General features: G+C 53.5%; 1 protein-coding gene across 1 annotated transcript in view; it reads left to right on the forward strand.

Moving 5' to 3' along the window:
• The window catches only part of LOC133353378 (kinesin-like protein KIF13B), a 136,547-nt gene that overhangs the window by 108,603 nt on the left and 7,582 nt on the right, over positions 1-20,362 (forward strand). Inside the window, 1 exon segment of the mRNA XM_061569581.1 lies at positions 8,079-11,226. Coding sequence (XP_061425565.1) covers positions 8,079-11,226 — 3,148 coding nt within the window.

The raw sequence follows: 20,362 nt of genomic DNA on the forward strand, positions 1-20,362 counted from the left end.
GTTTGGTAGCTCGTTGGGACTCTGGCGAGAGTTAGAACAGAACGTGGTGATCGCCATCAGCCTAAGAGGGGCGTCGGACGTGGGTGCGGTTGGAAACTTGCTGGGAAAGTGTCGGTGGTGGCTCACCCTCCTGAGATGCTCGCTCTCGTTTCAAGCTGGCATGGCAAAAAGAAACTCGTGACTCGTTGCTGTCCTCACTCTGCGCCAAATACGGAGATTTCCCGTGCAGCCTTCGACAGACTTTCACATTTAGCGCCGTTTGCGAGCACAGTGCCTATTCAGGCAGGGTAGGGAGCGGTAGTGTCGGGGTTAGCGCACCTTGCTACAAACGCGGTCGCCCGAGTTCGATTCCCAACCATGGTTAACATCGGTGGCAAGTGTCATCAGAACCAGTCCCGAGCCTCCTCTAGGTCAACTCAGCCTTCAATTAAGTAGATGGTTGCGGTATGTCAACAACGGCACCGGGGTGACAAAGGCGATTGAGTGGTGGTGCCAACCACACCACCCCCTGGTGGGCACTAATCGTGACTGGCTGAGAGTTACTTACCAAGACACATTCCATATACTCACCTTTACCCTGCTGCTGTTCCTTCCCCCCACCCATCCCTGCTCATCCCTCCTTCTTCACAACCTGACCTCACCTCCGCACTTTACCGTGCACACACACCGTGCACACAGACACACCGTGCACACACACACACCGTGCATACAGACACACCGTGCACACACACACACCGTGCATACAGACACACCGTGCACACACACACACCGTGCACACAGACACACCGTGCACACACACCCACACACCGTGCACACACACCGTGCACACAGACACACCGTGCACACACACACACCGTGCATACAGACACACCGTGCACACACACACACCGTGCATACAGACACACCGTGCACACACACACACCGTGCACACAGACACACCGTGCACACACACCCACACACCGTGCACACACACCGTGCACACAGACACACCGTGCACACACACACACCGTGCACACAGACACACCGTGCACACACACCCACACACCGTGCACACACACCGTGCACACAGACACACCGTGCACACACACACACCGTGCATACAGACACACCGTGCACACACACACACCGTGCATACAGACACACCGTGCACACACACACACCGTGCACACAGACACACCGTGCACACACACACACACACCGTGCACACACCGTGCACACAGACACACCGTGCACACACACACACCGTGCGCACACACACCGCGCACGCACACACCGTGCACACACACACCGTGCAAACACACACACTGCACACACACACACCGTGCACACACACACACCGTGCGCGCACACACCGTGCACACACACACACCGCGCACGCACACACACACTCACCGTGTACACACATACCGTGCACACACACCGTGCACACACACACACCGTGCATGCACACACACACTGTGCACGCACACACACTGTGTGCGCACACACCGCGCACGCACACACACACTCACCGTGCACACACACACACACACCGTGCACACACACACCGTGCACACACACACACCGTGAAAACAGACACACACAGTGCACGCACACACACAGTGCACACACACACTCCACACACACACGCACCGTGCGCGCACACACACCGTTTGTTTGCACCTATTTATTTGGCCGATTGTAAAGTGTGTGTGAGCCACTGTGGTGATTGTCCCACTATGGTAAACGTTTGCATCGCTGGACGCTCTAACACCGGTATAAACTGGTGCCCATTCATCGGCAGCTGCTCACACTAACGATGACCGCGTTGCTGTTTTGGTTGTCGCTTCTCTTTGGAGGGGGGGGGGGGTGGAAATATTTTCCAAAAAAGCAATTGGTTACCGTGCAGATATGTCCGTGGGCTGTGCATCCTGGGCATTGGACATGAGTTTAATCTCCATTAATGATCATCATTTGTAAGTAAGCGACTGACGTGCGGCTCCGCAGTTCTCTCGTAGCATTGATGCAACGTGACGCGATCGCCGTTCTTGTTTAATGCGCCGTCGCAGTGCCATGGTGACGTTACTGAAAGTCAATTTTAGGTGAATTTTGTATTATTCCTAATAAAGCTTCAAACTCATGTCACAGAGCCCAGGACACACGGCCTCGGTGTGTCGTGACAGCGCTACACAATTGCAGCCCCTTTGTCAGTGCACTGCTGGATGAGGGCCTCCCTGCCCATGCCGTGCGGGTTACTTGACCACCACGCTCCACCACACTGGTCAGTGCGGGTTGGTGAAGGCGGGGGAGCATGGACACGGGAGCATAGAAGTAAAGTACAACATTGGCTCTTCTTGCACCGCCCTCTGCTACCAACCACATATGCGTCCGTGGTTAGCAAACATCCAAGCGCACTCCGGACTCAAACCTGCTTTGGCTTCAGAGGTCTCACAAGGTCGGGGCGCATTTCGGGGCGAATTGGCCACAGGCGCGGCGGCTACGGCGCCGCAGCTGATTGTGTTGTGGACCGCGCCCGCCCGCCCGCCCGCAAGCGTTGCCGTCGACGCTGCCATCATTCCCAGCTTGCGCCGCACTCGGGAGTTCAGCGAGAGCGTAAGCCGGGTAACGGCAACGCGCACCTCGCTCCCTCAACCACCCACCCTACCGCCCCCGCCCCCCGCTGTCTTGGGTTTCCTCGCTGATGGTGGTGACCGTGGGTCTCGTGGTGCTTTGCTCTGTCCTCCCTCCTGCAGAGCGGCCGGTCCCTGGGGGCTCTCTCCGTGGATTCGGGCCCTGGGCACAGGGGCAGCTCCCCAGGTCATTACCCCTCCACACCCCCCCACCCCTCAACCCCTCGAATCCCTCCTTCCTTTTAACCCCCGCACCCGACGCTTCCTGCCTTTGCTTGCTCGCAGCCATTGGCACGAGGATATCGGTCTCTGCTCGCTTTTTTTGTCGACCCTGCAGGATGCTGGCCTCGAACAGGCCGAGTGGATAATTAATAGGGTTTTTCCCATTTTTTTCTGGCAACAAAACTGAAACCTTTTTACAAGGATTCATGTCTGCATTAACAATACTTGCAGTCAAAATGCAAACAAACACATGCTATGATATGCATTGTCCTTGAAACTGTTGCCAGAAAAAAAGGGGAAAAACCCTATTATATTTTGGTACTGGCGAAGGAGGTCTAATGATGCAGGCCAAGTGGGTTTGTGGTGCGACACGGCGCTGCGCCGATGATTCATAACAAGGATGAGAATGCATTTTATCACTCAGGCCTTCACGACCAATTTTACTATTGATAAGTTTCTTTTTTGGGGGATGGATCACGTAAATAAAATTTGTGTCGTAAAACCCTCCTCCACTCAACACGGCCAATTAATGAAGTCGTCACGTGAACAAAAGTGCCAGTTTATTAACAACACACCGGTGGTGCTGCGGAAGCAGCAGCAATTAATCGACACGATTGTTCCCATGACAACGTTAATAATTGTCTGCGTCGGGTGGAGGAGGGTTTACGACACAAATCAATTGTGCATCGAGTATGAAGGCTGCACACAGTTGCCACATCGTGATGCTGCTCCTGTCCAATAATAAATCGGCCTCTTTGTTTCCTTTGGTTTTCTAAATCCACCCCGTGTGCTCATGTCATGTGACATGTGATGCATGATGGGAGGACCTCGCTCGTCACATGGTCACAATCGCACCTTTTACTGTCAGAGACTCACCTTCTGCATGCTTAATTATTACTCTTGTGTCCAGCCTGGAGATACTTCCCTGTCTGATGAGCTTCTCATCATTACAGAATGGTCAGAATGGTTTAGGGTAACGCCTGTGCCCGTAGTACGATGGCTTGAATTCGGCAATTTAACACGCAGGCTTTTGCGACCAATATTATTCATAATAAAGGTATAAATGTGTCGTAACCCTCCACCACCCGACACGGCCAATTAGTAAGGGATTTGTCACGTAAACAAAACCGGTGTGTTGGAGAGTAAATCCACAACATTTACAATCTGAGTAGTACGGCGTTTCGCTGGTAATTACATCCAGCATCATCGACCGATTTGCAGGAATAGTCTGGCAAATCACCCGATGATATCGCCTGATGATACCTACAAATCCCGTAAAGAATTTGGCAAGTGGACCGCACTGTCGATTAGGACGAGGCGGCGCATTGTTCCCGCTCTTTGCGTAATTTTTTTAAGATGTGGTTCCGTTAAAATCGTCGATAAGCCAAAATCACGATGTACGCGCGTGCGGGTTTTCTCTCGCGTGCACAGCGTACTTATCAAACGTCGGTGACCAGGACCCATCTGAAACGGTATTACGATCCTTGTGCCAGTGGAGGATGATCCAGAAACGTGTAGCAAACCACGGTGCCATTTGATGAGGAAGGGGCGACGGTGGGGGATTTCCCTGGCTCTGCTCTTTTTTCTCCCAAGGACTGCTGCACTCTCCGTTGTCATTCCCCGGTGTGTGGTGGAGGGGGGGGGGGGGTCACATTTACAGCGCCCAAGGGCCTGAGCCGGGCGTGGTGCTTGAGTGGGACGCTGCCGGGGAGTACCTGGACGCGAGGTGGCCAGGAGATGGCAGCGCAGACATGGATCCTCGAATCTCTCCGTGCAGGGCTTTAGCATCAACCCTCGCTATTTTATTACCTCTGCACCTCCCTCCCCCTCCACGCGCATTCGGCGAATCGCACCCAGGGAAGCTGCGTGTGCGATCGCACTGCATAGGGGTGCGCCGCTATTCAGTTTGGTAGCTTCATTGGGAGACTTGGTATATTGATAGTTGGTGGCTGCCAGGCTGTACGTACGCACGTTGAACTTCTTCCGCCACCGTGCGTAGCCCACCGTGCTCATCAGAGGTGCGGGGGAAGGACAACAAACTAAACACAAAAAGCAGTTCTGAAGAATATTATTTGGGTCTTTCGGTAAAGATCGGTAAAAAAAAAATGTTTGAACCTTTTTGTTTAACCTATCTACGTGACTTTACCAAAAGGCCCAAAAAATATGAATTCCTGCAGTCACGAAAGCTTTTAGTCAAGATTCAGTTCCAAAGAAGTTAGTTTTCAATGTAGATTTAAACGTGCATAGCTCCGGCGGCTTCCTAATATCGGAAGGATAATCACCTGTGCCAGCGCCTGCATCCTATTCGGCTCTCGGCAAAGAAACGTCCCGCACGCCCTGCTGCGGTGTTTTGCTTCGTAGCTCTCCGTGAGCGTGGCTATCATCTGAAAACGGTCCCCACTCTCCCTCTCCTTGACACTCTATCCAGTTAGAGTCCAGTTCTCATGTTCTCCATTCTACTTGCTCAATGCCCATGACCCACGAGGCCGTGTGCACAATTTTCTTTTATAATTTTTGCGCTTGATCCACCACTAAATTATATAGCTCTTTTTCATAAGAGACCTGGCTATCACAAATGGCAACTCAACAAGGTGACTCACCGTGCGGACATTTTTAGCAGCCAAATACTCTAAACGTATGTTTCTAAATGTGGAGGGGAAAACCGGAGGATCCGGAGAAAAATCTACGCGACCACGCGGAGAACATGCACACTCCAAACATGCAGGTGTCAGAGTCGGGATCGAACCCACGACCTCCTATAGAGCAGGTGAGGTAGTTAACATCTCTCCACTGCAGTCTCATGTACGTGTACCTTCAATTTCAGTAAAACTTTCAAAGATGTTCCGACCGGTTATGAACAATGCACATCCGAAATGAAACGTGAATCGCCCCGTCAACGATTAGCCGGGACGGCTCCTTCCATCATATTTCATATCCCGTCTCGACCTGGAAATCCAGTTTCAAGATAAAATTGCTCCACTTCCTCCAAATTTTCGCTGTAATAATAATAATTGTTAAAATTTAATTTACTTATCTATCCAGCAAAGCCACACTGAGTTGTAGTCTTCTTTTACAGCAGGGTCCTGCATTGGGTCAGGAAACCGGAGCATGTAAGGGGGCAACACTCTATCCCCATACAGGTGGAAAAAGATGGCGATTAGTCCACTTGTTGTACTGCCTTCTCCTGGCAAGCCAGGGTATCGCTCCTCCTTGACGTCCACGGGAAACGAGTTTCGCAACATCCGTGGGGTGATCCACCAACGCTCGCCTCCACAGTGCTGGATGGCAGGCCACGTGCATAGCCACTACCGCCCGGCTTGAGCCTTGGCAAGCAAACAACTGTGTCATGCAAAACTGAAGTTAAATGGGTCGCATTCATTGCGTACAACTTTGTTAAATACTCAAAAGGTTGCTCAACAGCCTGTTATGGAGATGACGACTTTACATAAACTGTGTGGCACCATTTCAAGCATTTTCAATGCAACAGTGAGACGAAACGTGTGCAGATGTTGGAAACAAAAGATTATTTTTTACTTAAAATTGAGTCTTCGTCATCGTCAAAGCTTCGAAGGAATCCCAGCATCTCTTGCACGCCAAGAGGACATCGCATGCATTGTGTGTATCCCACAATACAGCCTCGTGATAGCCACCAGCTCAGGAGCAGAGGCGTTCTAAGCTCTGTTGTTACGTGTTGCTGTTGTAGACGTGTTTTTGTACATGTACAGGTTGATCCAGGTATATAGATAGCCTGCTAAAATAATGGGGAGAAATTAGATATTTTTTTTAGTGGCAGACTACGTATCTCCCACTAACCTCAATAGAAACTATTCAATCTGGGAATACTCTCGTCTACAACGTATGGAGCCATCGCTTACGCAGTGTTCAATCAAAGGGGCGTTAGACATTGGTGGCGTAGCTCTAACTTGATCGCTACGCACTGTCGTTGTTGCCTCTCAATTGCAGCCCGCCTGTGCGACCATAACAAGCTGAGAGACCCGGCACCGTAGCTCCGTGTGCCTAACACACAAACACCGCGTGCAGGGTCAGAGATGGATTGTTACAGGACCACAGGATTATGAGAGGTGACAGTCTGGGGAGGCCTTCATCCAGCAGTGGATTGGCCAATGCTGATCATGTTGCTGGCATTGTGAAGGTTTTGGCATTGTAGTGTGACCACGCTTTGAACGATTGAAGTTGAAGGGTTTGTTAGGGACTTCATTGTGCCAGATAGTCTGGGGAACTAACCTCATCTTTATTATTGTTTAGATACATTCTATTGGTTTTATCACTGTCATAATTCCATTATTATTGCCCATCCTGTCAGCTATGGCTTCGTACCATTAACTTCAGTGGCCTCACAATTGTCATTCATGCAATCATCAGTACACCAGATACTATTATTAATTATCACTATCCACATAAATATTCCTATTTTTATTACGAACAGACCCATCGTCATCATCAAGCCATAATCTGAATGTTTGGTTATGGGCATCATGGACGGGATGACATCAGAGTTGAGTCGCTCACTGCCACCACTACGAATCAGTGCCCAGCTTAAGCTCAAGGTAACCACGACTTTGAGCTGCCCAACGAGATCCAGAAGCCAGACTTGAGCAAAGCTGCAGCTACGACCACGGGCCGATATGCACGTGGCAATGAGTAGTGCACGTCCAGTGGGCTTCAGCAGTGTCACTACGATTCATGTGAATTCAATTTCCAAAAAATAGAGTTTTTTTCGTTACAAAACATTCTTACCGCTCTCCTGTCATTCTTCTCCGTGCACAATCCTCCCCGGTTTTCTGTCGGAGCCCCCCAGTCAACCTTAGTTGAGTTCGAGATCACTCATTCTCCTCTGCTGCCGCCATAGTCTGGAATTCCCTTCCCCCAGATATCCGTGCTCCCAACTCTCTGCAATCGTTTCAGTCCAGCCTCGTGCACCTCCTTCCATTTTGCCTCTAACCGACTGCCGCCATACAAAATAAACAAATCACGTGCATGGTTTTTGTACAGCGTCTCGAGTTGCGGTTGCATTTAAATGATAGATACATTCAAATTGTATTCATAATCGCGTTGTGCATAACGTGAATTGCGATGCCGCATGCTGGCTTTTGATTTGCCCCATTAATCCGCTGTGCGTCACGATTCGCTTCCGCGCGCGAGACCACTCTGCAGATCGAGTGGCGTGCGAGGCTTCCCCTCGGCCGCTGGTCGGCTTCAAGTCCTCTCGTCCGTGTTCCCCGACAGATCGCCAAAGAGGAGCGCACCTCCTCCCGCCTGGGCGCCCTCAGCGGGAGCAGAGACCGGCTGCCGCTGCACCCTGAGGTCCCGGCGGCCGCCGGCGGCGCCACCCCCCCAACTCTGGCGCGGCCGGCCACGTCGGGGGCCTCGAAGCCGAGGCCGGCCACATCGGCGTCCTCGCCCAAGCCGGCCGGCGCAGGGCTCGTTCCGCTGCCGTCCAAGGTGCCGCAATACAGAGGAGGGGCGCCGTCCATCACCGTGGCAGCGCCTCAGGGGCCCTCGGCAACACCAGTGATAGTTAAGCCTCCAACAGTGACGGCGGAGGTAGTGAAAGCCCCAGAGGTAGTTAAGGCTCCATTAGTAACAAGAGGGGTAGTTAAGGCTCCAGTAGTAAGAAGAGATGTGGATGAGGCTCCATCAGTAATGCCAGAGGTAATTATGAAGCCCGCATCAGTAACACCTGATGTGACATTGGTGGTGAAGAAGGCACCAGAGATGGAAATTCACGCCCCGCCTGTAGCGACGGCAATGTCTCAGGTACGGTCGGGAACGCCCGATGATCCTCCCTGCCCACCAGTTGCAGCGCCAGCTTCGACGCTCACGCCGCAGGGGTTTAAACCCCGGGCAGTAGATGTCGAGGCACATGGGCCTCCGTCGGTCAAAGCAAAGGTAGAGAAATATCCCTCGGCATTATCAGGAGCAGACGCATCTTTACCAGTAACAGCAGAGGCTGCTAAAACGCAATCGGTAGTATCAGAGGCTGCTAAAACACAATCACTAATGTCAGAGGCTGCTAAAGCATTGTTAGAAACAGCACCATCTGCAGCTGCAGAGGTTGCTGCAGCACATTCGTCGTTGTCAGCGTTTCCTGTGCAGTCGACCGCACCGGTGGCGTCTCCCCAGTATCCTTCGTCCGTCGCGCGGTCGGAATTGACCACGGCAGCACGCGCGGCGGTGACTCTGCCGCCCGCCGGAGCGACAATCGCAGGGGCGGCGGCAGACGTCGGGCCCGCGAGCGCCCTCGGCGCTCGGAAGCCCTCGACGGCCGCAACGGTGCCCGAGCGCTCGGCGGCGAAGCCAACCCCGGAGCCTGCGCCGCCCGCCCGCGTCTCCGCTGCGGCAGCGACGGCGGCACCGGAAGGGGCCGCGCCCGCGGGGGCGAGGGCTGCTTCGGCAGGCTTGGGCCCGCCTGCGGCATGGGCGGCACCGTCGCCAGTGGAGGTCGCGGCAAAATCCCCACCGTCGCGAGCGGCGGAGCGGATTGAAGGCGGCGCGCACGCAGAAACCGCAGCAGCTGCCGATGTCCCACAGACGGCAAACGGATCCCTTCCAGTTGCATTGCTGACGAGACCCTCGGCAAATGTTCAGTCGGTCATCGCGCCAACCAAGATGACGGCAAAATCTGAGGTGACTAAAGGGACGAGTGAGCAGGACCCTTCGAAACACTCTGCCACCACCCTGAGTCAGAAGACGGCACCCACCGTGCCCGCCACAGCTCCTACCAGGCCCACCACAGCTCCTACCAGGCCCGCCACAGCACCCACCGTGCCCACCACAGCACCCACCGTGCCCACCACAGCACCCACCGTGCCCACCACAGCTCCTACCAGGCCCACCACAGCACCCACCGTGCCCACCACAGCACCCACCGTGCCCGCCACAGCTCCTACCAGGCCCACCACAGCACCCGCCGTCCCCACCACAGCACCCACCGTGCCCGCCACAGCTCCTACCAGGCCCACCACAGCACCCGCCGTGCCCACCACAGCACCCACCGTGCCCGCCACAGCTCCTACCGTGCCCACCACAGCTCCTACCAGGCCCACCACAGCACCCACCGTGCCCACCACAGCTCCTACCAGGCCCACCACAGCACCCGCCGTGCCCACCACAGCTCCTACCAGGCCCACCACAGCACCCACCGTGCCCACCACAGCACCCACCGTGCCCGCCACAGCACCCACCGTGCCCGCCACAGCTCCTACCAGGCCCACCACAGCACCCGCCGTGCCCACCACAGCTCCTACCAGGCCCACCACAGCACCCACCGTGCCCACCACAGCACCCACCGTGCCCACCACAGCTCCTACCAGGCCCACCACAGCACCCACCGTGCCCACCACAGCTCCTACCAGGCCCGCCACAGCACCCACCGTGCCCACCACAGCACCCACCGTGCCCACCACAGCACCCACCGTGCCCGCCACAGCACCCACCGTGCCCACCACAGCACCCGCCGTGCCCACCACAGCACCCACCGTGCCCACCACAGCACCCGCCGTGCCCACCACAACACCCACCGTGCCCACCACAGCTCCTACCAGGCCCACCACAGCACCCACCGTGCCCACCACAGCTCCTACCAGACCCACCACAACACCCACCGTGCCCGCCACAGCTCCTACCAGGCCCACCACAGCACCCACCGTGCCCACCACAGCACCCACCGTGCCCACCACAGCACCCACCGGTCCCGCCAAAGCGGCATTCCCGGGACTGGCGTCGTTCAAGATCGAAAAGGTGAGGCCCTCCTCGCTTGCCTCCTTCTCGACCATCGTCAAGGAGGACGGCGTGGCGGCGCCGGGCGCGGGGACGCCCGCCTCAAAGAGGGGACCGTCGACGGCCGAGGAGAAGCGTGGGGAGGCGGCGAGCGCGAGGAGCGATCGGGAGCGCGAGGCGGAGAGGCGCGCCGCGCCCGTGCTCAAGCGCCGCAACTCGAGCGCGGACAGCCTGGAGGAGCTCCTGTCCTGCGTCGAGCCGGAGGCCTCCGACTCGGACGCGGACTCCGGGGGCGGCGACCCCTCGGACGGCGCGTCGCCCGCGCCTCGCGGGGGATCCGAGGCGGGACGGGCGGCGGCGCCCAGCAAAGCGCCGCCACTCGGTGCCGCCGAGGGGAAGGGCCGGGCGCGACCGCCGGCCTCGCTGGCCAGCGATGGCGAGGGCCCGTGGCGGGACGGGCGCAGTCTCGGCGGTGTGAGCCAGGTGGGCGAGGAGGAGGAGGAGGAAGAGGAGGAGGAGCTCCCGCCTTGGCTGGCGGTGGGGGTGGCGGTGAGCGTCGACCGCAGCGAGCTGCAGACCGGCACGGTGCGCTTCCTGGGCAGCGCGGAGTTCGCGCCGGGGACCTGGGTCGGGGTGGAGCTGGACCTGCCCGCAGGTGAGCATGACGCGCTTCGACACGCGCGCGAGGTTTATTCACAAAGATTGCCCCGTGTGTGGCCTTCAAAGGCTGCAGAGCTACAGTGCTGTGCGCAAGGAGGTGCTGTGGACAGCACCACGCCCCGCCGTCTTTATCTCCCCAGTGCTGATGTTTGCACACTGCCCCATATACTTCCTGAAAGCCGAGTCGATATAGGGAAAGTCCAGGACCGTTTTAGATAACCACCGGCCGCCAATGTTGGAAATCAAATCCAGGTCGGTCGGTTCTTCACTCATTGCGCTCACTGCCACACGATTGATCCACACAAGTGCATATACAAGCACCTTCGTGCGTACGCGCTTGCATGCAGTTGCACACTTGTGAAAAGGGTGGCAAGGGCTAAATAATTAATACTGAAAAAATCAACAACTGAGCTTTTGAATATGGAATGTTGAAATCTCCATTGCCGTTGCTCACCAGAATGTCTGACATGTCAAGACCTTTAGTTAAGCTTCGTGTTAATCTCATTCTTCTGTCTCCCATTTCATTTTCCGCCCAATAGGAGGCACAGCTGTCCCCACGTGGGCAGAAACCAAATGCCCTCTCGGGGTCCCGACAGCCACCAGCAGCCACTAGCACTGCACTGGCACGGCCGGCCACATCAAGGCCCTCTATACCACAGCCGGTCACATCGGCATCCACCCCCAAAGCCAGACAGTGCAGAGTTTGGTCCCAATTGAAGCCCCAATTGCCCCGGACCTCAAGGCCATGTAGACGACTTGGCTGCCGACTGCTCGGCTTTATTGTATTCACTGACCCGGTGATAGCCGATTTACTCCGGAGTTTATGTTACAAAGCGCTTTGGAGCTCATGATAATGTGTGTCAGCGTGTTTGGTTTCTGGATGTCAATACATGTTAAAGTCTATGTGCAGGCCCTTTTTTAATCCACTGCTGGATGAGGGCCTCCCCATGCCGTTTGGATCGTGGGAGTTATTTGACCATATTGGTCAGCGTGGGATGGTGAAGGGCAGGGAAGACAGACATGGAAGCATAGAAGTACAGTCCCACAATTAATTATTCTGCACTGCCCATCAAGCACGCAGCCCCGCAGAAGTTTCTAACACCTGTTACGTAAGCATAGTCGTCGCCCATATTAATGGGACGCAATGTTAGATCGAGAACTCGGAAGTGCGGAGCCAGAAAGAAAAGTCTCTCGTTTGCTAGCCTGGATAGGTGAGGGCTTGGACAGGTGAGAGCCTGGATGGGTGAGAGCCTTGAGATGCTGCTTGAAGGTGTATACAGTGGGAGCGAGTTCCAGGTGGCAGCTACAGAGAAACGCCGCTCAGCCACGACGGCTATTGGATGTGCTCTTGTTCGCTGTAGTCAGTGGTGTGGGTAGGGTGGAGGAGCGGTATGGGGGGGGGGGAAGACCCCTTGAGAGACGGCTCGGTGGCACAGGATAGTGATTTTGTAACGTATCCTGAGCGCTATTCAGGCTGAACCCTGCTTAGGCTGCGAGATCCGATGAGATTGACGACATTGTGGGTGCTGTGCTAGTGACTGATGTGTTCTAGTAACTGATGAAAGACAAAATAGGAGTCCATACTCTTTTGGCTCTTTCGTTAAAGTCACGTAGGTAAAAAATATATTAAATCACGACGTTTCGGGTGCAACACAAGTGCCCGTCATTAAGTGCAAACAACGACAGCAATAAACAATTAGCTGAAGTGGGCAATAGGTTGTTTCCACCTGATGACGGGCACTTGTGTTGCGCCCGAAACGTCGTGATTTAATTTATTTTGTACCTACGTGACTTTACCGAAAGAACCAAAGAGCATGGATTCCTGCAGTCACGAAAACCTCAAATCTCGATTTAAAAAATAGGAGAGTTTTGTGGCCTTAGGCGGTGCGCCGCTTGTTGGCCGCTCTCGCACGTGCAAGGCGCCCCACGGGCCGCTCTGTTGTTGCAGACGCTTCTGCAATGGTGCCTGCTCGCCACGTAACACTCCCGGTCGCCACAGCTCCCGTCACGCCGTCCTCCCTCTTTGTATGTTAAACACAACATTGGCGGCAGGGTGATCTGCACAGTCTGCCGTGATGTATGTATGTACGTACGTTGAACTTCTTTCACACCGTACTTAGACAACCGTGCGCACGATCCCGTGGCCATGGTTCAAAACCCAGGCCACGTTCACTATTATTGATTTTTTTTTTTACAGTTCAACTTAAAATTGAGTTCATCTTTGCATTGCGCTCATCCGCACATGCGCTGGAGGGACAGAGACTGCCGGGTGCGTTGCATGCCACACCACTTGCCTGTGTGCTGTGTTGGGCCTAATGGGCACTCGCAAACAACACTCGCCCCTTACTGGCTGTTCGGCTAAACAAAGTGGGGGAGTGTTGCGTGCGGCACCACGAACCCGGCGACCCGAGTTCGAATCCCACTCACGGCCAACAATAGTGACGATTATCTGAACCAGTCCTTGGGCCTCCCCTAGGTCGACTCAGCCTCAAATTAGTACCTGGTGCAATGTATACAAATATGGTGCTGGCCTCTACCGTGCCGGGATTAATAGGCGCTCGCTAACGGCACTTGCCCCAAAAGTCTGTTCAGGCTATAATGGGGATCTTTGTCTTGTGCGGCGTCGTGCTTCGCGTGCAGGCATGCGTGTGCACATGTGTGCTCGTATCTTAAACGTGCGCATTAATCTTAATTGTTTCCCGCCCCCTCCCCAGTTTAACTTGATAGTTTCCGAAATAACCGCCTGACACTTTATTTTTTTTTACCGCAATTATAGTCCAAACCAAAAATAATGATTAAAGAAGTGCTACACGCAATTAGTTTAACGAAATTCCAATTCGACTAACTTGTAATCAACACACACCGAGAGGGCCGGCGGGCGAGCGAGCGTATAGCTTGACGTGTAATTACTCTGGGAAATATGGATGAAACTTTATATGCGAAAGTTGCAAAAGAAGAAAAAAGCCGCGAACCTTCGAGGTGGCTTGGTGGCTCCCAGGGGGGTCTAATTCGTCTGTCAAGAGCGGAGCGCGCACCGCCGGGGTCCTCGGTTCAACTCCCAGGAATCCATCCATCTGCGCGTAACTCACGCGGCGGATAGCGGGGCGGATGGTCTCGGCATGGGGCGCCGCGCTCTGGCTATAAAAGGACGTTGTGCGAATGCGATCTCAAGTTCGCTGAATCCAGATCAGAGTGATACTTCAGGTGACCTTTGCAGGGGTAATGCCTCAAAGTTAACCTACTTTCTACACCATTAGTCAGTTACACAGTACCACCCAGCTCTACCACTACACCACCCAGCACTACCACTACACCCAGCACTACCACTACACCACCCAGCACCAGCACTACATCACCCAGCACTACCACTACACCACCCAGCACTACCACTACACCACCCTGCACTACCACTACACCACCCAGCACTACCACTACACCACCCACCGCTACACGACCCGGCACTACCGCTACACCACCCGGCACTACCACTACATCACCCAGCACCACCACTACACCACCCAGCACTACCACTACACCACCCAGCACTACCACTACACCACCCAGCACCACCACTACACCACCCAGCACCACCACTACACCACCCAGCACCACCACTACACCACCCAGCACTACCACTACACCACCCAGCACTACCACTACACCACCCAGCACTACCACTACACCACCCAGCACCACCACTACACCACCCAGCACTACCACTACACCACCCAGCACTACCACTACACCACCCAGCACTACCACTACACCACCCAGCACCACCACTACACCACCCAGCACTACCACCACACCACCCAGAACCACCACTACACCACCCAGCACTACCACTACACCACCCTACACTGCCACTACACCACCCAGCACTACCACTACACCACCCGGCACTACCACTACAACATCAAGCACTACCACTACACCACCCAGCACTACCACTACACCACCCAGCACCACCACTACAACAACCAGCACTACCACTACACCACCCAGCACCACCACTACAACAACCAGCAATACCACTACACCACCCAGCACTACCACTACAACACCCAGCACTACCACTACACCACCCAGCACTACCACTACACCACCCAGCACTACCACTACACCACCCAGCACCACCACTACACCACCCAGCACTACCACTACACCACCCAGCACTACCACTACACCACCCAGCACTACCACTACACCACCCAGCACCACCACTACACCACCCAGCACTACCACTACACCACCCAGCACTACCACTACACCACCCAGCACTACCACTACACCACCCATCACTACCACTACACCACCCAGCACTACCACTACACCACCCAGCACTACCACTACACCACCCAGTACTACCACTACACCACCCTGCACTACCACTATACCACCCTGCACTACCACTACACCACCCAACACTACCACTACACCACCCATCACTACCACTACACCACCCAGCACTACCACTACACCACCCAGCACTACCACTACACCACCCAGCACTACCACTACACCACCCAGCACCACCACTACACCACCCAGCACTACCACTACACCACCCAGCACTACCACTACACCACCCAGCACTACCACTACACCACTAGCACCACCACTACACCACCCAGCACTACCACTACACCACCCAGCACCACCACTACACCACCCAGCACCACCACTACACCACCCAGCACCACCACTACACCACCCAGCACCACCACTACACCACCCAGCACCACCACTACACCACCCAGCACCACCACTACAACACCCAGCACCACCACTACACCACCCAGCACCACCACTACACCACCCAGCACTACCACTACACCACCCAGCACTACCACTACAACACCCAGCACCACCACTACACCACCCAGCACTACCACTACAACACCCAGCACCACCACTACACCACCCAGCACCACCACTACACCACCCAGCACCACCACTACACCACCCAGCACCACCACTACACCACCCAGCACCACCACTACACCACCCAGCACCACCACTACAACACCCAGCACCACCACTACACCACCCAGCACCACCACTACACCACCCAGCACTACCACTACACCACCCAGCACTACCACTACAACACCCAGCACCACCACTACACCACCCAGCACTACCACTACATCACCCAGCACTACCACTACACCACCCAGCACTACCACTACACCACCCAGCACTACCACTACACCACCCAGCACTACCACTACACCACCCAGCACTACCACTACACCACCCAGCACTACCACTACACCACCCAGCACTACCACTACACCACCCAGCACTACCACTACACCACCCAGCACCACCACTACACTACCCAGCACTACCACTAGACCACCCAGCACTACCACTACACCACCCAGCACTGCTTACAGATCACCCAGAACCAGCCATAAACCGCGCGTGTGATTTCTTATTGATTCACCGACCAATCGATTTTAACTAAATTGAGTGCAAAAGAGCACAGAGTAATAACTATACAAACGCACTTAAATATGTACTCGTCTTACTGACAGTACATACTGTGCATGTAATATATACCAGGGCTGGAATACTTCAATCTAATGGCTGAAGGGGTCACGTTTACTCATTACATAAATTTACAATTAGAAAAAACGTACGCAGCGATGTTATGCTCGTATCATGAGCTTAAGATTGATTACATTTTGATGAATCGATATTATATTGACCCACCACTATTGTTTGTATTCTTCCGTCTCATGAAAATAGCCACTTTATCGCGTTACGTAACTTGAAATTACTGAGTGTTTATTTATTTGTTTTTGCCCATCCATTCATTAATTAGCAACGTCCATCTGTGGGGGTGTTTGAACGTTGTATAAACGAAGGCAGCCAGTCCTGCAGTGTCAGTGCATTTGACATTTAGTTAGCAAATGTCATGCAGGAGCAATTCGTGGGTCGCACTGACCACGGTGCTATTCATGAGAGTCTGGTTATATTGTGGACAATCTCAGGATAGTTCATACGGCGGCTGACTTTATACTCTGCATCGGTAAAAAAAAACGCACATTTAACGTCACGATGGTAATAAAATGCGTGCAAAACTTGCGTTTACGGAAAGGGAAGTAACAATCTGAGTTCATCTTATTTTGAAGCTGCCGGTCTCTGCGCTTGTGGACAGGGTTAGGGACTTGCCGACGTAGTGCAGGGGATGGCCGAACGGCGACTTGTGAGCCGCACGCAGCTCCTGGGGAAGTTCACGTGAGCGCGCCGCACGCACGTGAGGAAAGATAAGGACAATTAACGAGAGTGAAGATGGAGGAGAAGTGAGAAAATAACCACAAAAAACAACCTTGAAATTTGCGCTCTCTGTTTGCACTTTCGTTAATATTTTCACATCGTGGCAGTGCTGGCTATCGTCGGGATGCGGCGTTTTTTCTTCTTTTCAACAATAACGTAATTTGGAACAGGAAAAATCACCAGAAGTCCGAGCTCCCCAAGGCCACTCGCCGCTGTCGGCGAAGCCAGACACGAGCGCTTGGCCCCGCCGAGGGGTTCTCGCAGATTTCTAAATAAATAAAACTCGCTGTCGACCAGTTGAGAACGACGCGGCCGCGTGAACGGCTCGCGCATCCCAAGGCAGTCCATCAGGGATACAGAGCCTGTGCTTGTGTAGTACCTCGTTGGGGAGCACAATATTCGAAGCACTGCAAGATGAGTGTAGACCACTCGCTCCCGTGTTTACCTACTGTTTGTCCAGGATCGGGTGGAGCTGTGGAACAGCACTGGACTGAATCCTACCCGAAGGTCGACTTGCCCATCATCCTTCTGGAGTAGATAAGATGAATGTCACTTTGTGGGAATTCAGTAGTGGGATGTGTGCTTTGCGGAGACTGGGCCCTTCGCCGTAGCAATATGGAATCTCCACCACTGGCTAACAGCTCTCCCACTATCATTTTAGCATGAGCGAACTTTAGACTTTTTTGTTTCGAGTATTTACTCATTGCCATATGGAAATCGTGAACAAATAAAAACAATGATTGTCATTGTTCCAACAGAAAGCTCTAAATATCAACCTGTTTGCTCATTGCAATCAGAATGTCAATTGGACGATCATAGGAGGATTCAATTCACTGGTTTATCTTGGACTTTTGGAGAATATGTCACGATACAAGTGATGAATAGATTTTACCAGCTTCATAACCTACAAACTGCGCACTATAAGCATCACATTTTTATTAACATCCAGAAATATATTTTTTGTTCATCAACTGCCAGTGAATGTGATCGTGTTTGTGGATGAACGAAGCCGCGTAGTTTGTTTTGAGATTCCGCGTGAACACGACAAGAGATGGAGTTGTCCTGACACTCGAGACCACCCAGTGGCGGGTGGAAGAAGCTAAACAGGTGTTGCCAGTCATTGAGGTTGTGTGGGAGCGGCGTTACTAATACTCGCAAAGTCGCGAGAATTATTATTTACGACAGCAATTTGAATTGATCGGCGGTGGCAGTGGCGAGGGGGCAGGGGTAGGTCTTGGCAGTGGCATCGTGTCGCCATGGGCCTCATCTCTTTATCCTACCTGATATAGATTTATGCAGCGCCTTAATCCAAGGCGCTGTACAATAATTACAAAATTGTACGTAAGATGATTCTGGTGAAAATACAAAAAAAGTGCGGTGGTGTAGTTATGGTGACAGTTCGGAGGGGGACAGGTGGGAGTGATCAAGGAAGGGTTGTTGGTAGGCCTGGTCATAGCCGTGGGCGTGGGGAGCAGCGGTGGCAGGATGATGGTCTAGGGAGGAGACGGGGGTTGTTTCAAGGGAGAAATGGAAAGGGAAAAGGAGTGAATGTGTAACTGGGCGCAGGGCGAGGGAGGCACAGAGAGAGACGGTAGAGACCTGGCAGTGTAGAGGATTGCATGCACAGTCTGTTGAGTGTTTGTGTCTACTTATAAATCATCGTCGTCGTTGTCAATATCAGCAACGTGAAGGCGACGAAGGCCCTTTTGGTCAACCAGTGGTCCTCGTTCCACCGCTGCCGTAGAATGCCTCCTGCAGAGTTAGGCCCATATCACGACAGATCTGACGAAGGCGCACTGTGCCGTGACGGACACCCTCGTCTGGCACCCTGCACGCGGCTCTTTAAGGGACAGCTTCGTGACGTACTCATTAAGGACCACTGTCTCGCATCCACGTGCATTGCGGTTCTTGAAAGATCGAGGTTCTTTACTGAATTCGAAAAAATGCCTCTTCTTGGTTTTTTGGTTGCCCACCGCTGCTCTCGAAGGATAGACGTAGGCCACACCGTGTACAGGAGCGTCCTCCTCCATTCTCGCAACGTGGAATACGTCCTGAGCGGACACTGACATAATCTGCATGCGAACGGGGTCGTCTCAATTTTATTGCGGCACAAAGATGAGTTTTAATTTACACACACACACAACACTCGCACGCATAATACATCGCCCATAAATATGTACACGCGCACACGTGCTCTTCCACTAATACAGACACACGCATTTACACCAGTTACAAACACCCCCCACCCTCCATGTATAAGCACACACACACAGTCACATAACGTACATACACAATCACACACAAGCACACGATCTCAAACATAATAACAAAAAGTCATTCTAAAAATACATTAAAGAAAAAACATTGCCCTGAAGGGAAAATATGAAGGCAATCTTTCAGCCAGTGGGGCTTCAAGACCTTGACTTCTCATCGATATCATGCTCAGGTTATTCCACCGCTAGGCTGTGGTGATTCCGCTCATGGAGGACCCACGTGTCTCTACACATTGTTTTTTAATATCCCGTTGTTTTTTTAACTGTGTTTAATCTTCCATCACAATGCATACAGCTTGGGTGGCCGTTTGGTTAAGCGATGCATGATTGTTAGAGTTGCGAGTTTTATAAAGCTCCTTATTGGGACTCGGCTCGGCCTATCAGCCCCGATAAAATTGAATCGCACTTAGTGGGGAGCCACTAACGGTCATTCTATGGAAATGTTCGCTCGACGTATTTCCCGTTGGCAAGTGTTCGCGCATTGTGCGTATGTGAGCGAAGGTGCCGTGGTAAATGGCACATTGTTATATCATCTGTGACATTCGGCAGATGAGGGTGCATTGATTTGTC

The sequence above is a fragment of the Lethenteron reissneri genome, chromosome 43 (genome assembly GCF_015708825.2).
Source record: "Lethenteron reissneri isolate LAM-NWPU_2019-01 chromosome 43, ASM1570882v1, whole genome shotgun sequence".
Lineage (NCBI taxonomy): Eukaryota > Metazoa > Chordata > Hyperoartia > Petromyzontiformes > Petromyzontidae > Lethenteron > Lethenteron reissneri.